We start from the raw sequence: 25379 nt of genomic DNA, 5'->3' as shown, positions 1-25379 counted from the left end.
AGACCACTTCAAGATAGTAATCAATATCTATTAGATGCTTAACTTATTAGATGCTTAGAGCTATTCAACATACTTAACTTGAGATAGCTGACATCTGTCTCTAGAAACCGAAGGGTACGCTATACTGTACCTCCCAATAAATTCCCGCATGTTGCTAATCATTGCTGGCATGTTAGGCTTTAACACAGAAGTAAACACTCATCAAAAAATAAAGATGTAACACAGAACAATTCCTAGCAAATTTAAGGACATTCACTGGATAAATCCTGTTGATCCAAATGGAAGGGGATTTCCAACACATATACAAAGTAATGTTCTCTCTCTCACACAAACACAAGAGGGTGATAATTAATATTTCATCACACTCTCAGCAACCTTAAAAATAAAGATTCCATTCATCGTTAGTCCAAGCAATTGATGCTGTCCAATATAGTCATGAGAATTTATTTTTTTACAAGCTCAACAAAGCAAATATTGTAGCAGGTTTTGATTCAAGCAACAGCCACTTCCTCCTTTCCTGCTACAGTTTGTCCTACTAGTGGGTCACTTGGATATATTTCTTCAAAGGAGAAAAACCACATGCATATTTTACACTTCTCTACACAAACTATTCCAGGCTTGCATCTTAAGACCAGCTACTCTCTTGAAGACAGGTTCCAACAATTATTCTACCTTTGGGGCTCTTTTTGTGACAATACTCAATAGTACAAAGTACCAACACCTCTTTTTCTTACTGCCCAGGCATTTTCTGCTGGCACCCATGGCACCTATATCAATATATGAGTAGCAACACCTCTTTTTCTTTCCTTTTTAACCAAAGCAATGATTTTCTTGAAATTGCTGCCCTACTTTCAGCTTTAAAGGGTGGAGTTCTCATACTGGCCACCCCAAGTTTTATAACCGAGTGCCCCCTTGCCATGGAAAGCACTACAAAATGTGCTGTAGTCATTGTTAACGAATGTTGGATCTGGACTCAGATCCTCTCCCAATCATCCTACGAGGTGACCTTGTACAAGTCATCTCTCAGCATCAGTTCCCCACCCATAAATTATATACTACCAGAGGTACAAGATAGTCATTTGCACAGCACTTGCTGTATAAAAAGCGTGACAAAAGTGTGTTCCTGCACCTTTAATAGTTGTGCGGAAGGGGAAATGCCAGGTGCAGCTCATCCCACACAATAACCAAACACAGCCCTCTCTTCCTTTGCACCTGTTCACCTTAACGCAGGAGAGTTGGGTAGCCCCCTGCCTTCTTCATTTTCACGAGGCAGCAAGGTACATCACTACCACACACACTGCAACTTTCCCCTCCGGAGGACCCAGGCGGAGGTGCCAGGATTCGAACACCACGTCCTACACACCCGAGTTGCGTATGTAGGCTGCATAAAACAAGTAAAAACAAGCCGTTGGGTTCATTCGTTTCCTTTCTTAGTCTTAGTTTGGTGTTCTATCAAACCCCCCCCCCCAAGAATTGTGAGAATCAAAATGTTCCCCCCTCCAAAAAAATAAAAAGTATTCACACATACAAAATAAGCCACCTGCATACTTTAAAAGCAAACAAACCCCACTTTATAAAACGGTGGACAAGTGAGGTTTCTTTGCTTGACTCCACGCAGGACCGGCAGCCTCGCCTTGGCTCAGAAACGAAACGCCCTCCAGACCCTATTAATGCTATTAATACTCATTAATGCTATTTAATGAGGCTGGGGGCGGCGAGCATCTTACCTGCCCTTGCCGCTCTCTCCTTCCCTGTCTCCCAGCCAGGCAGCCCCTGCCTTCTGCCTCCCTTAGCAGGCTGCGCTTCCCACTCGGGAGGCGACACCAACCCCGCCGGTGGGGGGACAACAATAACAGCGACAGAGGGAACGCGGGACGCCCGGCAAAGGCAGCACCTGACTCGACTGGGACGCGCTTCCGCCTTTGCACGAACTTCCGGTCTCCACTCCTGGGCCGGCCACGGGCAAGAGGAGGAGGAGGAGCTGCCGTCGGCGCAGGCAACGCAATCGACCCCCGAGAAACGGAGCCTGGAGGAGGAGGAGGAGCCGCCGCAGGCAGCGCAATCAACCCCCGAGAGACGGAGGAGGAGCCGCCGCAGGCAACGCAATCGACGCAAAATGCGGCGAGCGGCGCAGGCGCGAGCAAACGAGCCCCGCCATCGTCGTCGTCCACGCAGGCCGTCGGTTCGAGTGCAGTTGCTTCGATGGACAGAGCATAGCTGTCAACGTTTGCCTTTTCTAAAGGGAAATTCCCTTATTCCGAATAGGATTCCTTGCAAGAAAAGGGAAAGGTTGACAGCTATGGGACAGAGTTCTTCAGTGGCGGGGGGGGGGTCATAGGTGGGAAGGGACCCCCTGGGTCATCCAGTCCAGCCCCTTGCAACACAGCAGAGATCTCGACACTTGGTTTCCCCCCATCCCATTTCGCACTCCTGTCTCAGCGACTAACAGATTGAGGTTGAATCCTGACAAGACAGAAGTACTGTTTTTGGGGGACAGGAGGCGGGCGGGTGTGGGGGACTCCCTGGTCCTGAATGGGGTAACTGTGCCCCTGAAGGACCAGGTGCGCAGCCTGGGAGTCATTTTGGACTCACAGCTGTCCATGGAGGTGCAGGTCAATTCTGTGTCCAGGACAGCTGTCCTCCAGCTCCATCTGGTTCACAGGTTGAGACCCTACCTGCCCGCCAACTGCCTCGCCAGAGTGGTGCATGCTCTAGTTATCTCCCGCTTAGACTACTGCAATGCGCTCTATGTGGGGCTACCTTTGAAGGTGACCCGGAAACTACAACTAATTCAGAACGCAGCAGCTAGACTGGTGACTGGGAGCGGCCGCTGAGACCACGTAACACCGGTCCTGAAAGACCTACACTGGCTCCCAGTACGTTTCTCAGCACAATTCAAAGTGTTGGTGCTGACCTTTAAATCCCTAAACGGCCTTGGTCCAGTATATCTGAAGGAGCGTCTCCACCCCCATCATTCTGTCCGGACACTGAGGTCCAGCGCCGAGGGCCTTCTGGCGGTTCCCTCGCTGCGAGAAGCCAAGTTACAGGGAACCAGGCAGAGGGCCTTCTCGGTGGTGGCACCCTCCCTGTGGAACGCCCTCCCACCAGATGTCAAAGAGAAAAATAACTACCAAACTTTTAGAAGACATCTGAAGGCAGCCCTGTCTAGAGAAGCTTTTAATGTTTAATTGGTTACTGCATTTTAGTGTTTTGTTGGAAGCCGACTAGAGTGGCTGGGGAAACCCAGCCAGATGGGTGGGGTATAAATAATAAATTATTATTATTATTATTATTATTATTATTATTATTATTATTATTATGTCTACACCTGCTTGGTCATGGCCACGGGACAGAAGATGGCAGGGTCCCCAAGGACGTGAACTATGGGGGGGCACCAGGCCCGTTGGCAGACCCAACTGCGTTACGAGGATTTCTGCAAACGTGTGAAGGCTGGGAACGCCTTTCCGATGACCGCAGTGCCTGGAGACAGAGTGTCAGGTGGTGCATCCATAGCAGTGACCGGAGGAGGAATGACCACAGAGGGAAGAAACGCCCTGTTGCATCTGCAGCAGCACAACCAGATGCCTTCATCTGCCCCGGCTGCAACAAAACATGTCTGTCCTGTATCGGTCTCTACAGCCCCAGCAGGTGCTACAACCTTCCAGCAGTTTGACTTCACCCCTAAAGGGGCACTCCTTCATTGTATCCAGAGATAGACAAATTTCAGCAACATTTGGAGGATGATAGAAAGCTCACCCGTACACACAAAAATGCCCAGTGCTGGGGTGGGGAGGAGAGGATAATCGTATGCCAGGTTAGGACTTTTTGCTTTGACCACACCAGGAAGGATTATACTGTGGGTGTGGGGAACGATTTCATCCATCTGAAGTCAGAAACGGCATGTCTCAGATTTCAGTGAGATCTGGATCGGAACTGGGAGTTAACCAAGCTGATGCAAATATCAGTCACTTTTTTAAAAAAAAACTCTCTACATAAATATATAAGAGACATCCTAAGTAGAGTTGCCACATTATACTCGCAACTATTCTGACCACTTGAATTGTGTGCCCCTGCGCATGTGTAGTTTCTTTTCTTCCATGAATGGGGTGGTTCCTCATTCTCAATGTATGTAAATTATGAATATTGTTAATTTGAGAAAGAAAAGCAGAAAAGAGCCGTGTGTGCGTCAATGTACATATTGAGCAACATGCCATTGTGGTCTGATTTTGAACGCCACAAGCTCAGATGCAGCTCTCAGAATTACTTGTGTAATTTTTTGACCTACCCAACTCCCCACAGTGGGACACTGACTGTTTGCCCAGTGACAGCACGTTCGGCTTGGAGCTGAGACATCAAATAACGTCAGTGGACGGCCTTGGATAAGACATTTATTTTGCCTTCAGCTCTCTACCCCATAAAATCATTGCCCAAGCTGTGATGAAATAGAAGTACCTCCTTGTTTTTGACAGGTAAAAAGCAGCGGTACATGATAATCTTCTCAAATATATAAAAAGCTAGTTTTGCATACATCCTTTACACTCCAACCACCAGTTTAGTGTGACCATCAGAGAAGCATCTTGATTTTCATATGCTAGAGTTGCCATGAATTCTTCCATGCAAGAAAGGAACTGTAACCATGCTTGTCTCAAGGTGTGGCCTGAAATATCTCGGCTTTCTTGGATTTTCGGAGTAAACAGCAACATCTCTGGCTGTGACAGGCCAGGGCTTGGGCCTTCTTGTTTTTCATTGCCTTGAAAGCCTTTGCCCCCTTCCTACCAGCCAGGTGCCATTCTCTGCCCACATCTAGGCACTGCCCCTTAAGACCCCAGGATCCTCACATTCAGATTGCTCCCAACTTGGGGAAACACTGCGCAGTGCCACCGCGCAGCCTGGTGCCCAGGATCAGATTGGCGGTTGCGCTGCGCGCCTGGGCGCTCAGAGATGCGTTATATTTTGCAAAATATCTAAGCCCTCCTTCTCCCAGATCCTCAGCAGCGAGAGGTTCTCTTTCCTGGGGATCGTCAACGTCTTCCTTTCCCCTGCTCTGCATTTTTGCTTCCTTGCCCTCCCCATTGGCAGATCGCCCCCGAGGCCGCCCTTCCCTTTCTCTGGGCGCGCTTCCTTGCAAGCTGCGTGGGAAGCGCGCATTGGCGAGGCGGGATCCTCCCTTCTCCTCTCAATGGGGGAATGCGGCGGCACAGGCGGGACTAAGGCGACGGAGGGCCGCCGAGGGAGGAGGCGTGGCCCCAGCAGCCCTTCTTTTAAAATCAGCCACGGGCATCAGCTTGCAAGCGCCCTGGGAAACGGCAGCAGCGAGCAGTGGTTGCGGAGGGGACGCCGGCGCAGAGCTCAGCGGGGAAATCTGCATTGACTTCGCCTCCAAGACCACCGGTGACCTTCAGTGACTTGCATCTAAGCCGAGAGAGAGGTGAGTTTGCTGGATCCCAACTTCTTTTGTCTGCGGGTCTTCTCTCTCTCTCTTCATTGGCATGCACTACGGGGTGGGTCTTCATTTTCTGTTGCAAACCACCCTGCAACTAAAACTAGACAGACAGAAATGCCACACACGCGTCTTCCTTTTTGTTATGACCCCTTCACCGCATCTTTATTTTTTATCTCTTTGTCCGCGCTTCACTGCCAAACCCACCTCTGTAAATCGGAGACATCAAAATGACAGGGAAGGCCGTTGACACCCCCCTTGTTACGAAGCTGGGCTTGCATCTGATCGGTTGGGGATCGTTTTATGTAGATCGGTTCCTTTATAGCAAGCTGTAGTAACGTACACAGTGTCTTGTCCCTGCAGATGTATGGCTAAAGGATCGGCTCCCCACCTCTTTTCAGTTCAGTACAGGTTTTCTGCATAGGGTGGTGCCCTGCATGGTGTTAGTATGGCAGCAGTGGGTGGTTCATTATTCCAGATTAATTGACCCCAATGGCACAACTTTAGATTGCGTGCCTGTGTTCCCATCAAGTCAATGAAATTTCAATTCAAAATCCTTTATTAGGCATAGCACACCACACATTGACAAACAACATATACAAAGTGTATAAAATACGTGTACAGCAAACACAATTTATCCTAGTCCTATTCTTAACTCCCAGAAATTAATCAATGTACATGAATAATATAATACAATTTAATATGAAATAAAAATACAACACAGCAACGTCACCTACCATTAGAAACCACTAAGTCTCTTTATCATGGCCCATAAGTCAATGAAATCCTGGTACTAATCTATTAGACAGCTAAATTACACAATCTGAACACGGAGGATCCTAGTTCTATGTTAGCATTTCAGCAGCCTTCTGTCTGAACTGTGCCCTTGACAGAGTTGGTGTTCCAAACAGTCTGCTTGACTATAATGTGTTTAAGATCTTGCCAAGGCACCCAGGCACCTCTTCCAATTGAAAATGCTTAGCAATGCAATGTTTGTTTCTTCTTCTTTTTACATAATCGGTTATATTTATCTGCGAGACCTTATCTGTATTTTATGCCAGTTTTGCACAATCTCCGCTTTCAAATTGCTCTTCGGCTTAAAGGAAGTGTGGCACAGAAAGTAGGGTGTGTACCATTTTGAAATGGGGATTAGATTTGCTTATTACTTTATATATATATGTTGGAAGCTGCCCAAGGGGGTGGGCAACCCAGTCAGATGGGTGGGGTACAAATAATAGCATTTCTGCTGTATGATTTTTGCAGTGCTTCACAATGCACTGCAAATGCATTCTTTTACCATTTAAATGTTTCATTCCGGTTTTTCATAATCGTATGTACCGTAATCTGTCTGTTATAGTGAGTAAAACAAAACCAAAAAGTAAGTAGAAGTTGAAAACGCCACATGGCAAACAGTGTAAGACTGCAAGCATTGTTTATATTTATATCCTGCCTTTCCTCCAGTTAACTCAGTGACAATCACTCCAGTGAGCTTCATGACAGAGCAGGGATTTGGGGTCTCAAATTTCAGTGGCTGCCTGTGCAATGCCAAAATTCAGCACCTGCCTCTCGCTTTCCAGTCTACATCATAGTTGCGGTACCCTCAAGGCTCTCCACCCAGTGCAGCTGAGGCAGTCATGCTCCCCTAAATCCACCTCTGATTTCCAGCTGGGCCTCCCAATGCAAATCCCAAGACATAAACCTGTGGCCCTCCAGATGTTGTTGGACTACAACTCCCAGCATCCCTGGCTATTGCTCTTCCTGACTGTGGCTGATGGGTGTTGATGTTCAAGAATATCTGGAAACCCCCAGGTTCCTTATCTTTGCACTATGCTGGATTTGTCGTTTAGTCGTGTCCGACTCTTTGTGACCCCATGGACCAGAGCACGTCAGGCACTCCTGTCTTCCACGGCCTCCCGCAGTTCGGTCAAACTCATGTTGATAGCTTTGAGAACACTGTCCAACCACCTCGTCCTCTGTCGTCCCCTTCTTGTGCTGGATAGGTAAAGGTAAAGGGACCCCTGACCATTAGGTCCAGTCGTGACCGACTCTGGGGTTGTGGTGCTCATCCCGCTTTATTGGCGGAGGGAGCCGGCGTACAGCTTCCGGGTCATGTGGCCAGCATGACTAAGCTGCTTCTGGTGAACCAGAGCAGCTCACGGAAACACCGTTTACCTTCCCGCCGGAGCAGTACCTATTTATCTACTTGCACTGGAGTGCTTTCAAACTGCTAGGTTGGCAGGAGCAGGGACCGAGCAATGGGAGCTCACCCCGTCACGGGGATTCGAACCGCCGACCTTCTGTTCGGCACGTCCTAGGCTCTGTGGTTTAACCCACAGCGCCACTTGCGTCCCTTCAGTGCTGGATAGAGTATGTTTATTTCTGAACTCGAGACTTCTTTCCAAATGTGTTCCTTGCACCCAGGTATTAGTTGGGCCCAGTATTATTTTATAGTAAGACTCACCTACTGAGGTCATGTTCATACAGATGTTTAATCTGCAATCCGAAAGACCTCCCTTTAAATGATGAGTACTGGTGTCAATACTTCCCTTAAAGCCCTCCTTTTTCCATTGCTGCGCACGCACACATTCCAGGGTGTGTGAACAATCTGGGAGAAAGGTATGCTATTCCTAAACTAGCAAAATGCTTGGAATTATGGCGCCTGAGGAGGTATGTTGCTGGGATTCCTGGCAAGGCAGAATTGTAGTATTATTGGCTGTCTTGTCAGTATGTTTTTTTAATTATGTTTTTATCATTGATGTTCTGTAATGTGGGATCTTCTGAAAAAGGGCAGTAAATAAATAGATGATGATGGACAGTGTTGATTATGATGGTAATAATAATAATAATAATAATAATAATAATAATAATAATACACTTTTTGTGCAGAGGTCACATGCTTGCAGGAGTCTCCACCTGTATCAGCCTGCCCCACACATTAAGATCTTTTCCCAATGCCCCACACTAACTATCGCTTCTATCAGAGGTGAAGTTTGCCATAAGGGTCTGGCTCGCACATAATGCTAAACCTGGGGTGGGGGAACTCTGGTCCTGGGGGCAAAGGTGGCCCTCTAAGCCTATGTATCTGGCCCTTGGACTCTTCCCAGGCCACCCCTGCTTTGCACCCTCCTTGGGGGTGCTTTTGCCTGGCTAGAATATATCCTCGAATTCTTTTAATGCTTCTTGCTTACTCGCATGGAGTGTAGAGAGGGACATGTGATTGTGAAGGATTTAGTCTACCGTACAAAGGTAAGAGTCAAATTTGTTGCCCTCCCAGCCCCATTGGGTTTCCTACTATAATGGCAGCGGTTTACTCGGCAGTAATCAGTCACTGTGATCAGCAGTTTAGCTGTGCTGTATAACAAATTGTTGCATAACTCTGTGTGTGCAACACCTGTGATGATGAAAGTAATTCCATGAAACATTGTGAAATGTAATTGTGAATGAATAATCTTGGTCGTAAAAGCAGGAAACTTCTCCGGGGAAGTTTTCCTGGTGCCTTCATTATACACCGTTAGGCACCAGAAAAAAAAAAATGTTCCTTTTTAACCAGGCCTTTGGTTAATTTGATTGACATCCTACGCCCTTTTAAAATGTGGTTGTTGTGTGGGGGGTGTTATTGGGTTGTGGTTTTTATTTTTATTTTGTAGTTTTATATTTTGATTTTATTCTGGGAACTGCCCTGAGACCTCTGGTTATAGGGTGGTATATAAATTCAATTAATAATTATAACAATAAAGAACACTTGCATGCACACTGAGTGAATGGTAACTTATAAAAACGTGCAGCCTAAAGCTCTGTTTTTATATTATTTATATTTTATTTCATAAAATTTGTACACTGCTTGATTGTAAAACAAAATCCTCAAGGGGTTTACAAAACATAAAACAGTAAAATCATACAAAAAAATTACAAACCTACTATAAAACATACTAAATTTAAAATGCTAAACAGATTAAAATTACCTCAGCTTTCTAAGCATCTGGGTAAAGGTAAAGGGACCCCTGACCATTAGGTCCAGTCGTGACCAACTCTGGGGTTGCAACGCTCATCTCGCTTTATTGGCCGAGGGAGCCGGCTTACAGCTTCTGGGTCATGTGGCCAGCAGGACTAAGCCGCTTCAGGCGAACCAGAGCAGTGCACGGAAATGCCATTTACCTTCCCGCCGGAGCGGTACCTATTTATCTACTTGCACTTTGACGTGCTTTCAAACTGCTAGGTTGGCAGGAGCAGGGACTGAGCAACGGGAGCTCACCCCGTCTCAGGGATTCGAACCGCCGACCTTCTGATCGGCAAGTCATCGGCTCTATGGTTTAACCCACAGTGCCACCCGTGTCCCAAAGCATCTGGGTAAGCTTGCCTAAACAGGAATATTTTTAGCAGGCTCCAGAAAGGGTACAGTGAAGGTACCTGCTTGATATCAAGAGGCAGGGCGTTCCAAAGTTCAGGCACTGCCACACTAAACAACTGAGGTCTTACAAATCCGGAATGGGTATCATGTGACACCTAGAATGGCGCCAATTCCACCGATCAAAGCGTTTGAGTGGGCACATGTAGAGCAAGGCAGTTTTGTAGGTAAAGGTAATTTTTTGCATTAAACAAAAGCATAGGATAAATGGGAAATATTTTAAAGCAAAAATGGCCAAGTCATTGCTCTTTCATAACCGGCAAATACCCGTGGGGATTATAAGTAAGCCATGGATTGTTTTAGAACAATGCTTTTGTTGACAGGGATCAAGGGTCAAGTGGGAGCTGCAATTTTTCCTCCTATTTACCGTACTTGAATGCCTGGCTCTCTCGCTTTCAGAAAAGTAACTTCCTCTTACCAATCAAAGGTGTGCAGGGGAAGAAGAAGAAGAAAAATCTGTGCTTTGCCATTGCAGTCTCCCAAGCAACATACAATTTTGCAAAGAGATCACATTCGGCCAGTTCGTTTCAGCAGGCCTCTTAACTCATGGGGGTCATTCGCTTGCATGAAGAGATCCTGTTTGTGCTCCCGTGTACACATGGCAACTTCTGCTATCTAAAAGGCATACAGTATCTTGGAGCTTTAGGCTGCGTTCGCAGGCATCAAAGCGGCCAAGATCTGTGAGCTCTCATATAAGGCACCTTGCCAATCTTAGGCACTATATGATTATTTAAACCAAGACGTTTCAAGCCACTGTGACTTAGATGGCATGGCTTTGAAGGAAGCTTGCCAAAACCTGCCGTGGCCCGTCATCAATTCCAGGAGACACAGGACTGGAAACCCCATAGAATATGCAGACTTTGTGCTCTAGTCTAGTGTGTACTTTTACCAGAGAGGAAATTTCCTGTGCCTTCATCCCATGCAATTCTAGGAATGTCTGAAGGACGGGAGCCATGTAACCTTGGCATTCCAAAGCAACGCAGCCAATGGGAAACAACTATACTGGTCTGGAAACGTCTAGATTTCCCCCCGCCTGTTGTGGCTGAACTAGTCTGGCCTTGAATACTCCTCTGCCTTCTCCTGGCTTGCTGCTATCCATTCTCCCTTGATGCAAGAGGGGGGGAAAGATGGGTGCTATTTTGGTTGCAGACAGCGGAAATGTCCAATTCAATATTCTCAGGAGTGGTTTATACACACAGGAGAATCCCTTAGCAATGCTCAGAGATAGTCCAGCTATTGCAGCTTATGTAGATCCAAGGGAAAAGTAAACTCCATTCTATGCTCCAAGAAACTACAGAAATTATTTTTTAAAAAAAAAAAATCAGAATGGAGCATGAATGTCATTGGTGTGCATAACTTACCTTTCTTGCCCCCAAAATCTGAATCTGGGATCATTCCAGACGTGAACATCCCCTTCGTAACGTCTCTGTTGCCAACTAGCAGATCAATTTGATCAACGGATGTCACCATAATCTGTATTTAGTGTTTGTGTTTTTCCCCTCCCCATTAGATCACAATGTCTAAAAAAATCCATGGCGGATCTGTGGTGGAGATGCAAGGAGACGAAATGACCCGTGTGATCTGGGATCTGATTAAGGAAAAGCTGATCTTTCCCTACGTGGATCTAGATCTCCACAGGTAACTGGATTTCCACAGGTTCTCTGTATTGTGGGGAAATTTCCAGTTTATACGTGTGTGTTTGTCGACTGTTTATCTCTTGTATTTGGGAGAGTCTTGCTTGATATTTTCTTTCTCTCTTGGGGACTATGTTACTTTTGCTGACCCCAAGATTAATATCCACTTCGAAATGGTGTGCCTTGATTCTAAATAATTGTCAAATAGAGGCAAATTCTGTTAAGTACTTTGTGACTGTGTGTTCACACTTAATGCCGATTCTCAAATGGGTACCCTTTGCCAGATGGGCGGGATATAAATAATAAAATTATTATTACAGTGGTACCTCGGTTTCCGAACTTAATCCGTTCCGGAAGTCTGTTCTTAAACCGAAACCATTCTTAAACCAAGGCGCACTTTCCCTAATGAGGCCTCCTGCCACCGATGCCCTTCCACTGTTCAGATTCCGTTCTTAGACTGAGGTAAAGTTTGCAAACTGGGACAACTTTACAGTTTTGTGAAGTTCATAAACAGGGCTGTTCTTAAACCAAGGTGCCACTGTATTAAAAGAGTGAGGTATATTGGCTTGTAAATTCTTGTAAGTGGCCAGTACAAACTTGCTTAGAACAGAAGATGCTTCTGTTGGCCAAACTTCTTTTTTAAAACAAAAACCTTGGGGTCCAGGGAAGCTTGAACTGCTGAACTGCTCAGAAAATAGGAACCTGACAAGTGTTCCTTTGTTCTGTCCTCCGGCCACACAGCCCAGGATTTTTTCATGCATCTACCAGTTTAATAGTTTTCATGCTGGGCCGTGGCTCTGAATTAACTAGGCAAACTAAGTTCCCACTTACCGTATTTCCCCCTCTATAAAATGCACTTTTTCCCTCCTAAAAAGTAAGGGGAAATGTGTGTGTGTCTTATGGAGCGAATGCAGGCTGCGCAGCTATCGCTGAAGCCAGCAAATCCCTCTTGCTGTTCTGGCTTCTGGGATAGCCACGCGAAACCTCTTCAGGGCAGCGGGAACGTTCCTACCGCTGTGCTGAAGAGGCTTTGCCTTGCATTCTTCAACAACATTTGATTCAGAATCATTTTTTTTCTTGTTTTCCTCTTAAAAACTAGGTGCGTCTTATGGTCGGGTGTGTCTTATAGAGAGAAAAATACGGTACTTTTCTTGCATTGCTCCTGTGCCAGTTGGCAGCCTGCCACAAGTGGCAGCAGTATAAGAGGTTTGCAGTTCTTTTTCCATGGACGTCTCTGTGCTAAGGAAAGACCCATGTTTTGGTGTTCTGTCTCTCTCCTGCAGCTTATTAAGGGCATAGGGATTCTGCAGTGGAGTCTGGGGAGAGTAGCAACATAATAGGCAGCTTCAGGTTTCTGTGAGATCTGCTCAGTGAACTAATCCACCCCAACCCCACAGCAGCACTTTCACCCATTTTTCTGCTTCTGAAGAGCTCTGCTGGCTACCAATGTTACGGCTATTCAGAAGAACCCCCCCCCCCCCCCGCTGTCACCACCTGGGCATCATCTGCTAGCAACAAAACTGTAGCCACAATGACTCATCCCCACTTTCTTCAGCCTTCAAACCACGTGAGCCTGCTGCGGGCATTTACAGTGTTGAGAAAATAAGTCAACCTGCTATTCCACACATTGTTGTTGGAATCAAACCGCTGCCTTACCAGCACCAAGTGACCTCCCTTTGGCACAGTCTTGGGCAGTGTGCATGGAGGTCCTGGGCTTCCCACATGAGAAGACTCTCAGCCTCTCCGATGTGGTCCAAAGGAAAGCAGAGCAATACGTTTAGCACCAGCTTGGCTGCAGGAGGCACACAAAGTGCCCTCCAGTCATCTTAGGGACTCCGTTCCTGTTTTGTGTAGGGTTTACCTTTTCTTCTCCCAAAGATCTACTAAGGCAGCAGAGGTTTAGGATCAAGAGTTTTCCTTCTCCTCGATGGGCTACATTCCCAGGCTGATGAGCCCCGTCTGCTCCTCACTTCCCTCTGCAGCAGGCGTCTCCAGCCTTCGGCCCTCCAGGTGTTTTGTACTACAATTCCCCTCATCCCTGACCACTGGTCCTGTTAGCTAGGGATCATGGGAGTTGTAGGCCAAAACATCTGGAGGTCTGCAGGTTGGGGATGCCTGCTCTACAGCATGTGCGGAAACTGCCTTCCTGACCATTGGACCCACTCTTGCTCTCGTCTGCGGGTGTGATGGCCTGGGAATCCGATTCAGAGGCTGAACCGGAGGAATCCCAGCCTGCACAGGAGTCCCCGCCTCCAGGGCCAGCTGAACTGGGGCAGGGCCTTGATTCTGAAGCGCCTGCACCTGTGCCGGATCCTCAGGAGCAGGAACCAGGTGATTCCACTCTGGCTCCAGAGGTGGTTGAGGACTCAGTGCCTACAGGTGAGTCTCCCCCTGGGTCCAGTAACCCTTCAGCCTCTCCTGAACTGCAGAGGCTCAAGGCAGAGAGGTGAAGGGAACTGGTTTCTCCCAGGAGGAGTGCTCGCCTTGAGGCCAGGAGAGGCGGGTCTCCTGGGGGCCGGAACTGCCCCTGGCCTCAGAGAAGATAAAGGCCAGTCAGCCCGGTCCCAGGTTGTGGGAGCAACGTTGTTGATGAGCTGTTTCGGCCAGCATCCAGTCCTGTTTCCCCCAGAGTTCCTGTCCTTGCCCAGCTTCCCGCTGTGGACCCCGCTTCGCCCGAGGAGGACTGTCTGCCGACCCTCGACTCAGGTCCTGGACCTCGCTCCACAGTAACCTCCCCCCTGGACCAGCACAGCGCAATCCTCTGGAGCCTGTCTTTGCATGCAGGGCAAGTCCCTAACTCACTAAGGGCTTGAGACCCATCAGCTCCCCTCAGTCAGAGCCGTTCCCGGGGTGTGGCTGCTGTCACATGCTGACAGCTTCTAGGAGCCACAGTGCAGAACTGAGTGCAGGTTGGGGGCCAAAGGTGGACAAACTACCCCAGAAGGAGCACCATGTGTCCCCCACCAGTGGTACTACCTCTCCCCTAACACCACACACTGTCAGAGTACCATTAGCAAGACTACCGTGGAGAAAAGTACAGCAAAATCTTTTCAGTGCATCCACCGGTTGTAGATTAAACCGTTGAGTCGTTAACCTTTCCCCTACTTCTCTTGCACTTTGCTTTTTGTTCCGGATACCTGCCTAACCAGATGTACTGCTTTGCTCGTGCTGACACTGCCAAAGCAGAATAGGTATCTGATAGCATGGCTGTACAATCCCACACATCTGAGTCCAGACACATTTTCATTCATTTGTTTTTATTGGAAGGAGAGCATCAACATTGCTGTCCAAGCGGCTTTTGCTCATTCCTCCAAGTGTTAACTTCATGAAATTATCCACTTGTATATGAAGTAGCTCCTTCTTTCATGGGGACTCCAACTCCCATCAGCTTCAGCAAGCAATTGCAGGGATGATGGGAGTTGTGGTTCAGCAACATCTGGAGGGCCAACGGTTCCTCACACCTGCAGAAGATGGTCATTTTACTCTGTTTGTGCCATTTCCTATCTCTTCTCTTCTTTTTGAGCATGTTTTCCACCCTGAACTATGATGCACATGTTTAGTAAGACCTTGGGTGGGTCTGTAAGGCACTTAACAAATGACTGTGTTTTGGGGACTTGCTTGCAGCTATGATCTGGGCATAGAGAACCGCGATGCAACCGATGACAAGGTCACCGTGGAAGCTGCAGAAGCTATCAAGAAATACAATGTCGGAATCAAGTGCGCTACTATCACTCCGGATGAGAACAGGGTAGAGGAATTCAAGCTGAAGCAGATGTGGAAATCTCCAAATGGAACGATCCGAAACATTCTTGGGGGCACAGTCTTCAGGGAAGCCATTATCTGTAAAAACATCCCCCGACTAGTATCTGGCTGGGTAAAGCCCATCATCATTGGCCGTCACGCTTTTGGAGACCAAGTGAGTCCTTCACGTAGCATTTGGCATTTATGGCTTTATGTTGAGCGCACCCTCTCAAACATCAGAGATTTTGTATGGTTAGGGAATGCATGCAAAAGAGAGCAAAATGCAGCTGCAGGGCCATCGATGAATCGTCACAAAGCATGTCTCTTACAGATTTTTGAACTGAACTGCAATTCTTGTTAATGATTAAAATAGATTGAGCTGTGTTGAAATCTCTGCAAGCTACAGCTGTGGCTGTTTGCCTTGGTCTGGAAATCATTTAAAGGAAGTACTATTTCCCCCTTCTTTCTTCCCTGCAAAGGGAGAATAATAGAAATCAGACATGACACTTACGTGGTATATAATTCTGGTAGGGAGGGGGTACTGGCCATTCCTTACCTAAGCGGCCATTTTGTTTGTTCTTCTGCAGTACAGAGCCACAGACTTTGTCGTTCCTGGTCCTGGAAAGGTAGAGATGACCTACACACCGAAGAATGGAGGCAAACCCATAACTTATTTGGTCCATAACTTTGAAAGTAAGTGTTGGAGTATATAAAGGATATTTGAATGTGGAGAATTGGGGAGGCATGTTAAGTAGAGTTAGGCTTGTAGGCTGAATAATGGATTGAGCCAGACCTTCAACCAGGGATCCACAACTGGGGAACCATGGACCAAACCTAGCCCCAGTTGCCCTCTATCCCAAGTTGCCAATGTGGGAACAGAATGCAGAGGAACTAGTAACTATGGTGATATTCAACTAAGTCTTCCTTGCTAGACCCACATAACTTAGTCATGTTCATTAACTACAGTGGGTCCACTCTGAGTAACATTTAGTTGAATCACACCCTATATAGCTATAGGCTGGTGATCTTAGTAGTGAGCCAGGGTCTCCCTTCCAACAATTCCCCTACTCATTGTGGTCTTTCCATAATATTAGATCATGGAGCACATGAAGTATGAAAAACAACAACAGCATTTCTGTTCTGTACATGCTGTTCTGTCACCTGCCACCATTGTTCCTGTTACATACAGGCCTGTTCTTTTCTGCCAGAGGCAAGGGCACAGCCCAGGAACCTAAAGTTGCTTTGGTGTTGCTCAAACAGTTGTGAAACTGGCGTCGGTGGTTGCAAAACCAACTTGTGATTTACGTGTGTTTCAATGTCTTGCTTCATTCTGCGCAAGGCAGTAATGTAATTTGGGGTAATTCTAGCTTTGATGTGTATAGATAGGATGAAAGGACTACAAGGGGAAGGATTGATTCTAGCAATTGCAGGCGCAGAGTTCTTGAAACGTATGTTTGCTGAAGGATGGGAATTGCTGCACCTGGATTGCCCAGGAGTCTTGAGAGATTGAATTGGAAGAATGTTGCAGAAGGGATGCAACACACCCATTTCCATCTTGGTTCCATGCACATGTTGGAACCAAGAAACTCCTAAGAGTCTAAGAAAGAAGAGGCTGAAAGGAAGGGAATCTGCACAGGAAAGGAGAGAGCCTGCAGAATGTAGACTTGGCCCAAGTCACTTACCGCCCTCTCATGATGGTTCCATAAATCACTTGGACAATATCTACAGAGCACTCTGAATACTCAAAATGCTTTGCAAATGCATACTATCCATAAGTATTAAATGGGCGTTTGGTGATTCCTGTCTGAAGGCACTGGAGAGGTTTGTGCTCGCGTGTCCCACAAAGTTACGATCAGGTTCTTTACTACTCTTAAAGGGGCAAAGGAATGCTGCTTCTGCTTTCTTAACCCCTTTAGTGGAACTTGGGAAAGTTGCTAGGAGGCTGTGTTTGCATGGAGAAGCAGTTGATTCCCCAGCCTTCTGTATAAATGAGAGGCTCCATTCATTTAAGCTGTGTACTAGACCTGTATGTTTAGTATATGGTTGTGTTCATTGATGTAGAGGTGTAATGATGTAATGAATGCTGCATTGAACTGCACATATATGCCACGCATCAGGCCGTACAAAAATAATTGGTGGCTGCAGTACAGTCCTTAAACATTCTGAGAATGTTCCCTGTACGCTTTCTCTCCATTGAGCCATGGCCATGAATGAACAGTTGTAGGCCGTGTGCCAGCTCGCAGACTGTGACAAGCGGAGACTGGGTGGAATCCGTTCAGACACACTGAGGTTTTTGTCCTTCATCCCCGCCCAGCGTAACTTCATACTTTGCAGCTCCTCAGTGGTACTTCAGGCATTAAAAAAGAGAGAGAGAGAGCCTGGGAAATTGCAAAACAATCCTTACAATAACCCTGTAAGGTATGTCAGTATTATTTCGGTATGTCAGATTGGGGTGTAATAGAATAGCGACTTGTCTAAGACCATCCAGAGCTGAGATTTGAACGAAGGCAGCCTTGCTCAAAACCCTCCTTAACCATTAATTACTGTTGCGTGTTCTAAGCCCCACAGAATCATTCCAAGGAGGTCAATTGTCGTGTCACAGAGTAATGTTCAATTATCAGTCATTACTTTAGTCGTCTTGCGTTAAAATGTTCAGGTACGGAATTATCACCAGAAGGCATCCCAGTTTCTGAAAAGACTGATTTAGAGTCCTGTTTTAATTTTTTTTTAATTTTAATGAGAAAAAGGAGTAAAGATAAAAAAACACACTTAAGCAAGTTGAAAATTCATAATATTTATAAAAAATATTTTTATACTCTCCATTTTAAAAGATGTCAGAGTGGTTTGCTGTTTTCTTAAAATGAAAGTATATAAAAATATTGAGGGGGGTGGTGTCAGAGAGAGGAGTGGTGCACACTATAAAAATACCATGCTGCTCAAAAGCGGATGTTTCTGTTCTACCTGACTCCTTTTTTTTACTTTCCTCTTTCTCTCTTCTGTGGTGTAGACTGTGGAGGTGTGGCTCTGGGAATGTTCAACCTTGACCAGTCTATTGCGGACTTTGCCCACAGTTCTTTCCAGATGGCGCTGTCTAAAGCATGGCCTCTGTACCTGAGCACCAAAAACACCATTTTGAAGCGATATGATGGGCGTTTTAAGGACATCTTTCAGGAGATCTATGAGAAGTAATCAATATTTTGTTATGTATTCATCTTGCAGGCGTATCTTTGTTTAAAGAACTGTCTTATTAGTCACGGTAGCTGATCTTTGAGTCTTTGGTCACAAAGGTCTACCTCAAAATTTCACATTTTTTATCTTATTTCTTAATGCCACTGGAAGCTGAACCAGTTAGTCATTCGTTTTGCAAAACCTCTTTCTGTTAACTCCTACAGAAACATGAGGTGGAGGAAAGCTATGAACCTGAGTGAATGAAGAACTGATTTTCATATTTCATATGAAAATAAAAATCCGACAAGAGAGACGCTGGAGGCCCAGACATAAAATTCAGTCCCCTGAGGTTCATTGGCTGCCTTCCATCCTAGCCCAAGATCCCAAGGACAGCCTCATTTTTCCAGGCTGAAACACAGGCAGAGGACTCTAGATCTGCCACCTCTGGACAGGATCTGCCTGGGCAGAGCTCTCTCTCTCTGTACTGTGGACCTTGGCTCTTTGCCACTGCACTGACCACACTGGAAGGAAATGGTAGTCCGCAACTTTGCTGCTGATTACTCTGTAGAAGAGGATGAGGGATTGAGGAGCTACAGAATCCTAGTTGCAGGGGTCCTTGCTGACCATTTAGTTCAGTCCCCTGCAGGAAGTTCAGGTAGCATCCCCAGCTTTAAGTAAAGACCACCAGCAAAGGTCAGCCCACCAACTCCCACCAGCCCCAGAAAGCACGGTCAGTGGCCAAGGATCATGGAAGCTTGTAGTTCATCTGGAGGAGCAAAGGTTCCCAACACCATCTTTTAAGTACTTGGATCCATTATTGGACTGCCCTTACCTTCATGCAGCTTCTCATATTCTGACTAAAATCTGCCCTCATGTAACGCAAGCCAGAAATATCATAAGGTACATTAGCATGGAAACTCAGGCAGGTTTCCTCCCCTTCTCCACCACATCCCCACATCCTTTATGCAAGGTGTAAGCTGCTTTCCCTTCTTCTCATGGGTTGTATATACCGGACCTGCAATTTTCACCTGTGATTCTACTTTCCTTTTCCTTCCAGGGAGTACAAGTCACAGTTTGAGGCCAAAAAGATATGGTATGAGCATCGGCTGATTGATGACATGGTGGCCCAAGCGCTAAAATCTGAGGGAGGATTTATCTGGGCCTGCAAGAACTATGATGGGGATGTGCAGTCTGACTCAATTGCCCAAGGTATGATCCACCCCTCTCTTGCAGCACTTCTACAGGACGCCACTTTGATAGCTTGAGATTACGGTAAATTCTTTATCTTTGGCAAAACGTGGGTTGGCTGTGTGAGGAGTGACTTAATGATTGTTGGGACATAAGAATAGCCCTGTTACAGCAGGCCAAGGGGTGTCCTGGCTCAGCATTTTGTCTCCAACAGTGGACAGTTAGATGCTTCTGAAAAACCTACAAAGACTGCAGCCAGTGTGTTGTAGTGCGGTGGACTCGTAATCTGGTGAACCGGGTTCGCTTCCCCGCTCCTCCACATGCAGCTGCTGGGTGACCTTGGGCCAGTCACACTTCTCTGAAGTCTCTCAGCCCCACTCACCTCACAGAGTGTTTGGCGTGAGGGAGGAAGGGAAAGGAGAACGTTAGCCGCTTTGAGACTCCTAAATGGGAGTGAAAGGCGGGATATCAAATCCAAACTCTTCTTCTTCTTCTTCTTCTTTCACATGGTGCAGGATTTGTCACAGAAGGGGAAAGCAACTACCGTATTTTTCGCTCTATAGGACGCACTTTTTCCCCTTCAAAAATGAAGGGGAAATGTGTGTGCGCCCTATGGAGCGAAGACGCCATAGCTCCGCTACCCTCTCCCAGCTGGAGAGGTGACGCGCGGCTATGGAAGGAGCCTCGAGGCTAGCAGCCTGCTTCCCAGAGCGCCGGGCGCGCTGAAATCTGAGCGCCCGGCGCTTCGGGAACACGCCCACAGCCTAGGCAGCCCTGCGGGAGTTCCCCGCAGGGCTCCCCACGCTGCGGATAGCAGCCTGCCAACCGGCGCGAGGTGCGCCCTGAAGCAGAGCGCCCCGAACGCTAGGCAGACATCCGCATCGAGGGGAGCCCTGCAGGAGTTCCCCGCAGGGCTCCCCACGCTGCGGATAGCAGCCTGCCGCCCGGCACAAAGTGCGCCCTGAAGCAGAGCGCCCCTCGCACCGGGCAGACATCCGCAGTGCGGGGAGCCCTGCAGGAGCCATAGCCCCGCGACCCTCTCCCGGCTGGAGAGGTGACGCGCGGCTATGGCAGGATCCTGTTTAGCCGCGCGCCACCTCTCCAGCTGGGAGAGTGCGTGAGGGGCTAAAGAAGCCAAAGCCCCGCAACCCTCTCCCAGCTGGAGAGGTGACGCGCGACTATGGCAGCAGCCTTTCCGCTGCTCCCTGACCTGCTCTTTGGGGCTGGTGGTGGGCTTCCCCCCGCCAGCCCCAAAGAGCAGGTCGAAAGGAACCTGAAGCCTGGAGAGCGAGAGGGGTCGGTGCACACCGACTCCTCTCGCTCTCCAGGCTTCCAAGGTGGCCGCCTGAACGCACCTTAAACGGCACCTTGTTTTAGAGCGGGAAAACAAGAGGGGGGAAATTCTCCCCCTCTCTGCGCAGCGACTCCTGCCGCTTCGCTGAAGGGGCGCTGGGCAGAGAGGGGGAGAATTTGTTTTCTTGTTCTCCCCCCTCTAAAACAAGGTGCGCCCTATTGTCCGGTGTGTCCTATGGTGCGAAAAATACGGTAAATTCCCTGTGGTATACAAAACAAGGTTGTTCCCTTGTACAGATGATGGTACCCACTCAGCTATGTAACAATTCCAACAAACCTTTCTACATCAAACATGAACGTGTACAATGGATCGGCCAGCAAGGAGTTACAAATTATTGTACATTATGTTGATATAAGGAACACCTATTTCCGAAAAAAAATCCTGTATCAGCAATACATAGCTTCCAAGAATGGCAAGGGGCCACCAGAAAGGAGACATTTTCTCTGCCTTTCATCAGTGGCTCAAATAAAGTTTTGTGGTTTCTTTGCACTGGTAGCAGCCATAACGTTTTATGGCTATGTTGCTCTTACCCAGGTATTGTATGTGGCCTGTAACAGCAAGGAAAACGTAGGCTGCTTTCTTGAGTATTGAGAAGCAAAACTGGTCTTGCCACACTTACGTGCTTGGGAGGCAGGAAACTTTCTGAAGGGATGGAGATGATAGGGCTGAGAGGAAGAGTTAGCAGCAAATTCTAATTGTCAGGGAGCTAGCCGTGCTTGAAAGACAAGTGGTGGGTGTTCGCAATTAGCCTTAAGGTGAATTGTCATAAAATTACTATGTAGCCTAATGGCAGACGCGATGCTGTTGGCCCTGACAATTGTCCCACATGGCTCAGCAATTTACAAAACTCCTAAGGGTAGTGGCTTCTGCATAGCATTTGATCACATGCCTTTAGGCCACCACGATCCTGTAATCAGAATTTTATTGCCTTCTTCAATTTCACCAGTGGAAAACACTTTGTGAATTCCAGGCAAATTCAAGTCAAGTCCAGCTAAGCATATACTTAACTCACTTTCCTTAATTGTTGTCTTGTTATTTCCTCACATTTCTCCTTCATTTCTGACAGAATTGGAAACCTCTTGCATATTTTGTTCCAAATTACTAGATTGAAAATTATCTTCTGTATGTATGAAGGCTGTTGAGACATACCAGGTTGATTTATTTGCCCCGCCTGGTATGCCATGGAGGAATATGCAAAAAATTGAAGTTCTCAGTTTATTCTCGTGCCCAGGTTATGGCTCCTTGGGATTGATGACTAGTGTCCTGATATGCCCAGATGGCAAAACTGTTGAAGCTGAAGCTGCTCACGGCACAGTCACCCGTCATTATCGCTTGTACCAGAAAGGTCAAGAAACCTCTACTAACCCGATCGGTAAGTTTGCTACCAGCTGTCTCGGCCATACCTAGAAAATGTGCATGAAGCGTGTTTTGCCACGGCTTATTCCCAAGAATAAAAGTCTCGTTTAGTTCTTGTGCTTATCTTGTTAAGCTGTATCTATTGGTATGGAATACTATGCCTGTAGGAACAGCAGGTTCTGTCTCCTGCAGCACCATTTCAGGGTCCCTTCACTGCAAGGATTACTGCTAGTGCAATGGAAGTCCCCCCCTCCCTCTCCTCCCACCTGTGCCCCCCTAAACCTAACCCCCCCATCTGTTTTGAATCAATTTCTCCAAGCCTCCAGAGCAGATTTCAGAGAGGGCGTGGAGGCAGGATCCTGTTGCACGGATAGGACAAGTTAGTAAAATGCTACCCCGTGTACGTGAAATCTAGTGCTGCTGTTTCACTTGCAGAATAGCTTTTGATCCAGTGGAGTTATCTTCCTGAGCTGATGTGGAGAACCCCCAACAGCCTGGGACAAATTTGGGGGGTGAGGTTCAAAAAAGGGACGGGCAAGAATCACCTCACCTTGTTTCACCCTAGCGGACACCTCTATTAAGAGTCATTCTGCAGGTGGAACAGCAGCAGATACAAGGGAATGGATTCTGCAGACATATCAGATAGCAAAATAATCGTGTGGGGTGCGTGCTGTGTAGCTTGCACAGCAGAAAATATTGCTGTGTAGTGTGTGGAATTCAACATGAATAAAGGCGGAAACCCAAACCATTTCCAGGATTCACGTAGTCTGTCATTCCACATTTATAATACAGTAATGGTTCCATAGTGTCTCAGGAAACGCGTGTGCCAGGTGAGAGGTGCAAGAAGAAATGTGTAGCAGGAAAGCATTTAACTTCTACTTGAATGTCTTTGTCGTCATTCTCTTAATGGGAAAACACTGTGAAGCAGAAATTGGAAATCTTGACACCATTTGAGGAACGAGATTCCCATATGGGGAGATGCAGATGGGTCGCGGGGCCATTATAGCTGTGTCAGGAGGCTACTTGCTAAGAGACTCCAGAGGAAAACACTTCACAGGGGAAGTTTTGATAATTCAGTTCAAGGAGTGCAATCGCCAGTTGAAAACAAAATTAGATTGTTAGGTGCTCAAGGTGCAGGAGGGAGTAATGTGGTAATAGAGATGGTCATAATTTCAGAAGTGGAACCGTTGGCTCAATTCATATTCCCCCCCTCCCCTTTTGACCTTTCTCAGCATCCATCTTTGCCTGGACTAGAGGTCTTGCTCACAGAGCGAAGTTGGATAACAACACAGACCTTAAGAACTTTTCTTCTGCCTTGGAGGATGTTTGCATAGAGACCATTGAAGCTGGCTTTATGACAAAAGACCTGGCTGCTTGTATCAAAGGGTTACCCAAGTGAGTAAACTCAGCCCATTAGGAAAAGGAATTTTGTTACTACATAATGGTAGAATTTGTACAATTAAAAAACACTAAACTGCTTGTTTGGTGTTCATTGCAGCATAGACCTGAATTCCATCCCAAAGACAGGCAATTACAAGAACTGAAAGCAGAACTACTTAGGTCTCCAGTAAAATATGACTGCAGTGTTTTAAGCCATTCTTTGCCAGGGTCGTAGCAGCTAACCCTTCTTCTGCCAAATTGTGAAAGCTCTTATTCTGTATTTCATGCTAAAGTCGCCACACAGGCCCAAGGTTAGGGAACATGCATCTAAAATACATTCTCATGCCTATAAATGTAGGTTTTTGAGAAAGGAATGAACCCCCACATTTTTTCTTCTTAACCAAAGGAAAGGAAGTCTTGAGATACTAGATTGAGGGGTGGAAAGGAGTGGATCGAGGATTCACCCCACCCAAGAATGAGAAAAAATCAGATGGCATAAAACATTGTCAGAACACTTCTTGCACGTGTATAGAACAGCCAAAGTTTGTGCCATGCGGCTCCTGACTGACACAAACCCGCAAAACTAGCTAATGTTTAAGATGAATTTTAAATCTCATTCTACCATAACATTTACAGTTTTCTTTCTTCATCTCAGTGTGACGCGCTCTGACTACTTGAACACATTTGACTTCATGGATAAACTTGCTGAAAACCTAAAGGCAAAGCTCTCTTCCCAGCCAAGACTTTAAGGAACAGGCCTCAAGAATCGCTCCGGAAAGAAGGTCGCCTGCCACATGAATGAATCGCACTGTTGTGTAGTATAGCACTTGGGGGGGGGGGGGATATGTCTACATTGTCAGATTTTGTCTTTTCAACCAAAACCCACAGTGACAGACCTTACTGGGGGTGGAGATGAGCTCTACAGTGAATGATTTAAATAATGAAATAGGTTTTGTTTTCTAGCTAGCTGTTGGGCCCTTACTGGAGTACGTAAAGCACTGCAAGATTTAAAAACCTAGTGAAACTGGACAAAGGCTGCAATTCTAACCTCAGTTGCCTGAGAGTAAGCCCCAATGAGTTCAGTAGGCTTTGCTTCTGAACAGACATGGTAAGAAGTGCACTGTAAAGCCTCACATAGGCAGGATTGTAGGAGGATTCTACTAATGTTAAAGTTGTGAGCATTTGCCACAGTTCAATAGGGCAAAGACTTAGACAAATGCAGTCCTTTTCTTATGTATCGTACCCAAGTTGAAGTGCAGGAATGATTTACTCCTGTGTTTAGGCCAGGTGTATTTTATTTCCTTTCAGATAGGTTAATGGTGCAGTTTCTCAGACTATTTTCAACCATTTGAACATTCTCTTTTATTCTCCTTAAACATTGTCCCATCCATGGCTCCTGTTCTTTTTATGGGGGATATTTGGCATAAATAAACTACTAATATCCATCCCTATGTGTCATCTTGTTTATGAATTGTAAAGAAACAACTGGTAAACTGTAGTTCAATTTACAAAATGATCCTTGCACTTGGAACAAGTGTAGGATAGCTGGGTAACTTGCAGATCTAGTGCATGGCCTAAGCAGCATTTAAATGGGGTCATGTCTTCCCTGGAACTCAGCTTTCGACACTTCCATGCAAGCTAATAGTCATATACTGTTTGGAATAAGATGATCTACAACTCAGTAAAACGTTAAACGTTCTACATTCCTGGAGT

At 46.6% G+C, this 25379-nt stretch overlaps 2 protein-coding genes and 1 long non-coding RNA gene across 11 annotated transcripts in view; 2 read left to right on the top strand and 1 right to left on the bottom strand.

The window, feature by feature from the left end:
- The window catches only part of PIKFYVE (phosphoinositide kinase, FYVE-type zinc finger containing), a 97347-nt gene extending 95383 nt beyond the window's left edge, over positions 1–1964 (bottom strand). For 3 of the 8 annotated variants that reach the window (XM_083702956.1, XM_083702958.1, XM_083702962.1), the window contains exon 1: positions 1728–1919. The gene's annotated coding sequence lies outside the window, so the exon portion shown is untranslated. Of the gene's footprint in view, positions 1–1220; positions 1382–1727 lie in introns of all 8 variants that reach the window. The other 5 variants (XM_083702959.1, XM_083702961.1, XM_083702960.1 and 2 more) reach the window with 4 other exon arrangements.
- Positions 1–25379, top strand: part of LOC310833677 — a 244055-nt gene that overhangs the window by 38546 nt on the left and 180130 nt on the right. The window lies entirely within an intron of this gene.
- Positions 5116–25111, top strand: IDH1 (isocitrate dehydrogenase (NADP(+)) 1). The gene is made up of 9 exons (XM_083712161.1): positions 5116–5428; positions 11356–11483; positions 15104–15395; positions 15808–15913; positions 18228–18405; positions 19446–19597; positions 22162–22302; positions 23519–23681; positions 24322–25111. Exons 2-9 carry the CDS (start codon positions 11362–11364, stop codon positions 24413–24415), a joined length of 1248 nt encoding a protein of 415 aa, XP_083568287.1. The 5' UTR covers positions 5116–5428; positions 11356–11361; the 3' UTR covers positions 24416–25111.

This window comes from Podarcis gaigeae (assembly GCF_964106915.1).
Source record: "Podarcis gaigeae genome assembly, chromosome: 1".
Classification (NCBI taxonomy): domain Eukaryota; kingdom Metazoa; phylum Chordata; class Lepidosauria; order Squamata; family Lacertidae; genus Podarcis; species Podarcis gaigeae.
Note: the sequence above shows the minus strand (reverse complement) of the source record. Positions and strands in the feature narration are given on the sequence as shown.

What these genes read in the sequence shown, in the direction of transcription:
- IDH1 (XM_083712161.1), top strand. Translation starts at nt 11,362, where the DNA reads ATGTCTAAAAAAATCCATGGCGGATCTGTGGTGGAGATGCAAGGAGAC. An exon ending in GTCTGACTCAATTGCCCAAG is followed by an intron (nt 19,598 to 22,161) that starts GTATGATCCACC and finishes TCTCGTGCCCAG; the next exon opens with GTTATGGCTCCTTGGGATTG. An exon ending in AACCTCTACTAACCCGATCG is followed by an intron (nt 22,303 to 23,518) that starts GTAAGTTTGCTA and finishes GACCTTTCTCAG; the next exon opens with CATCCATCTTTGCCTGGACT.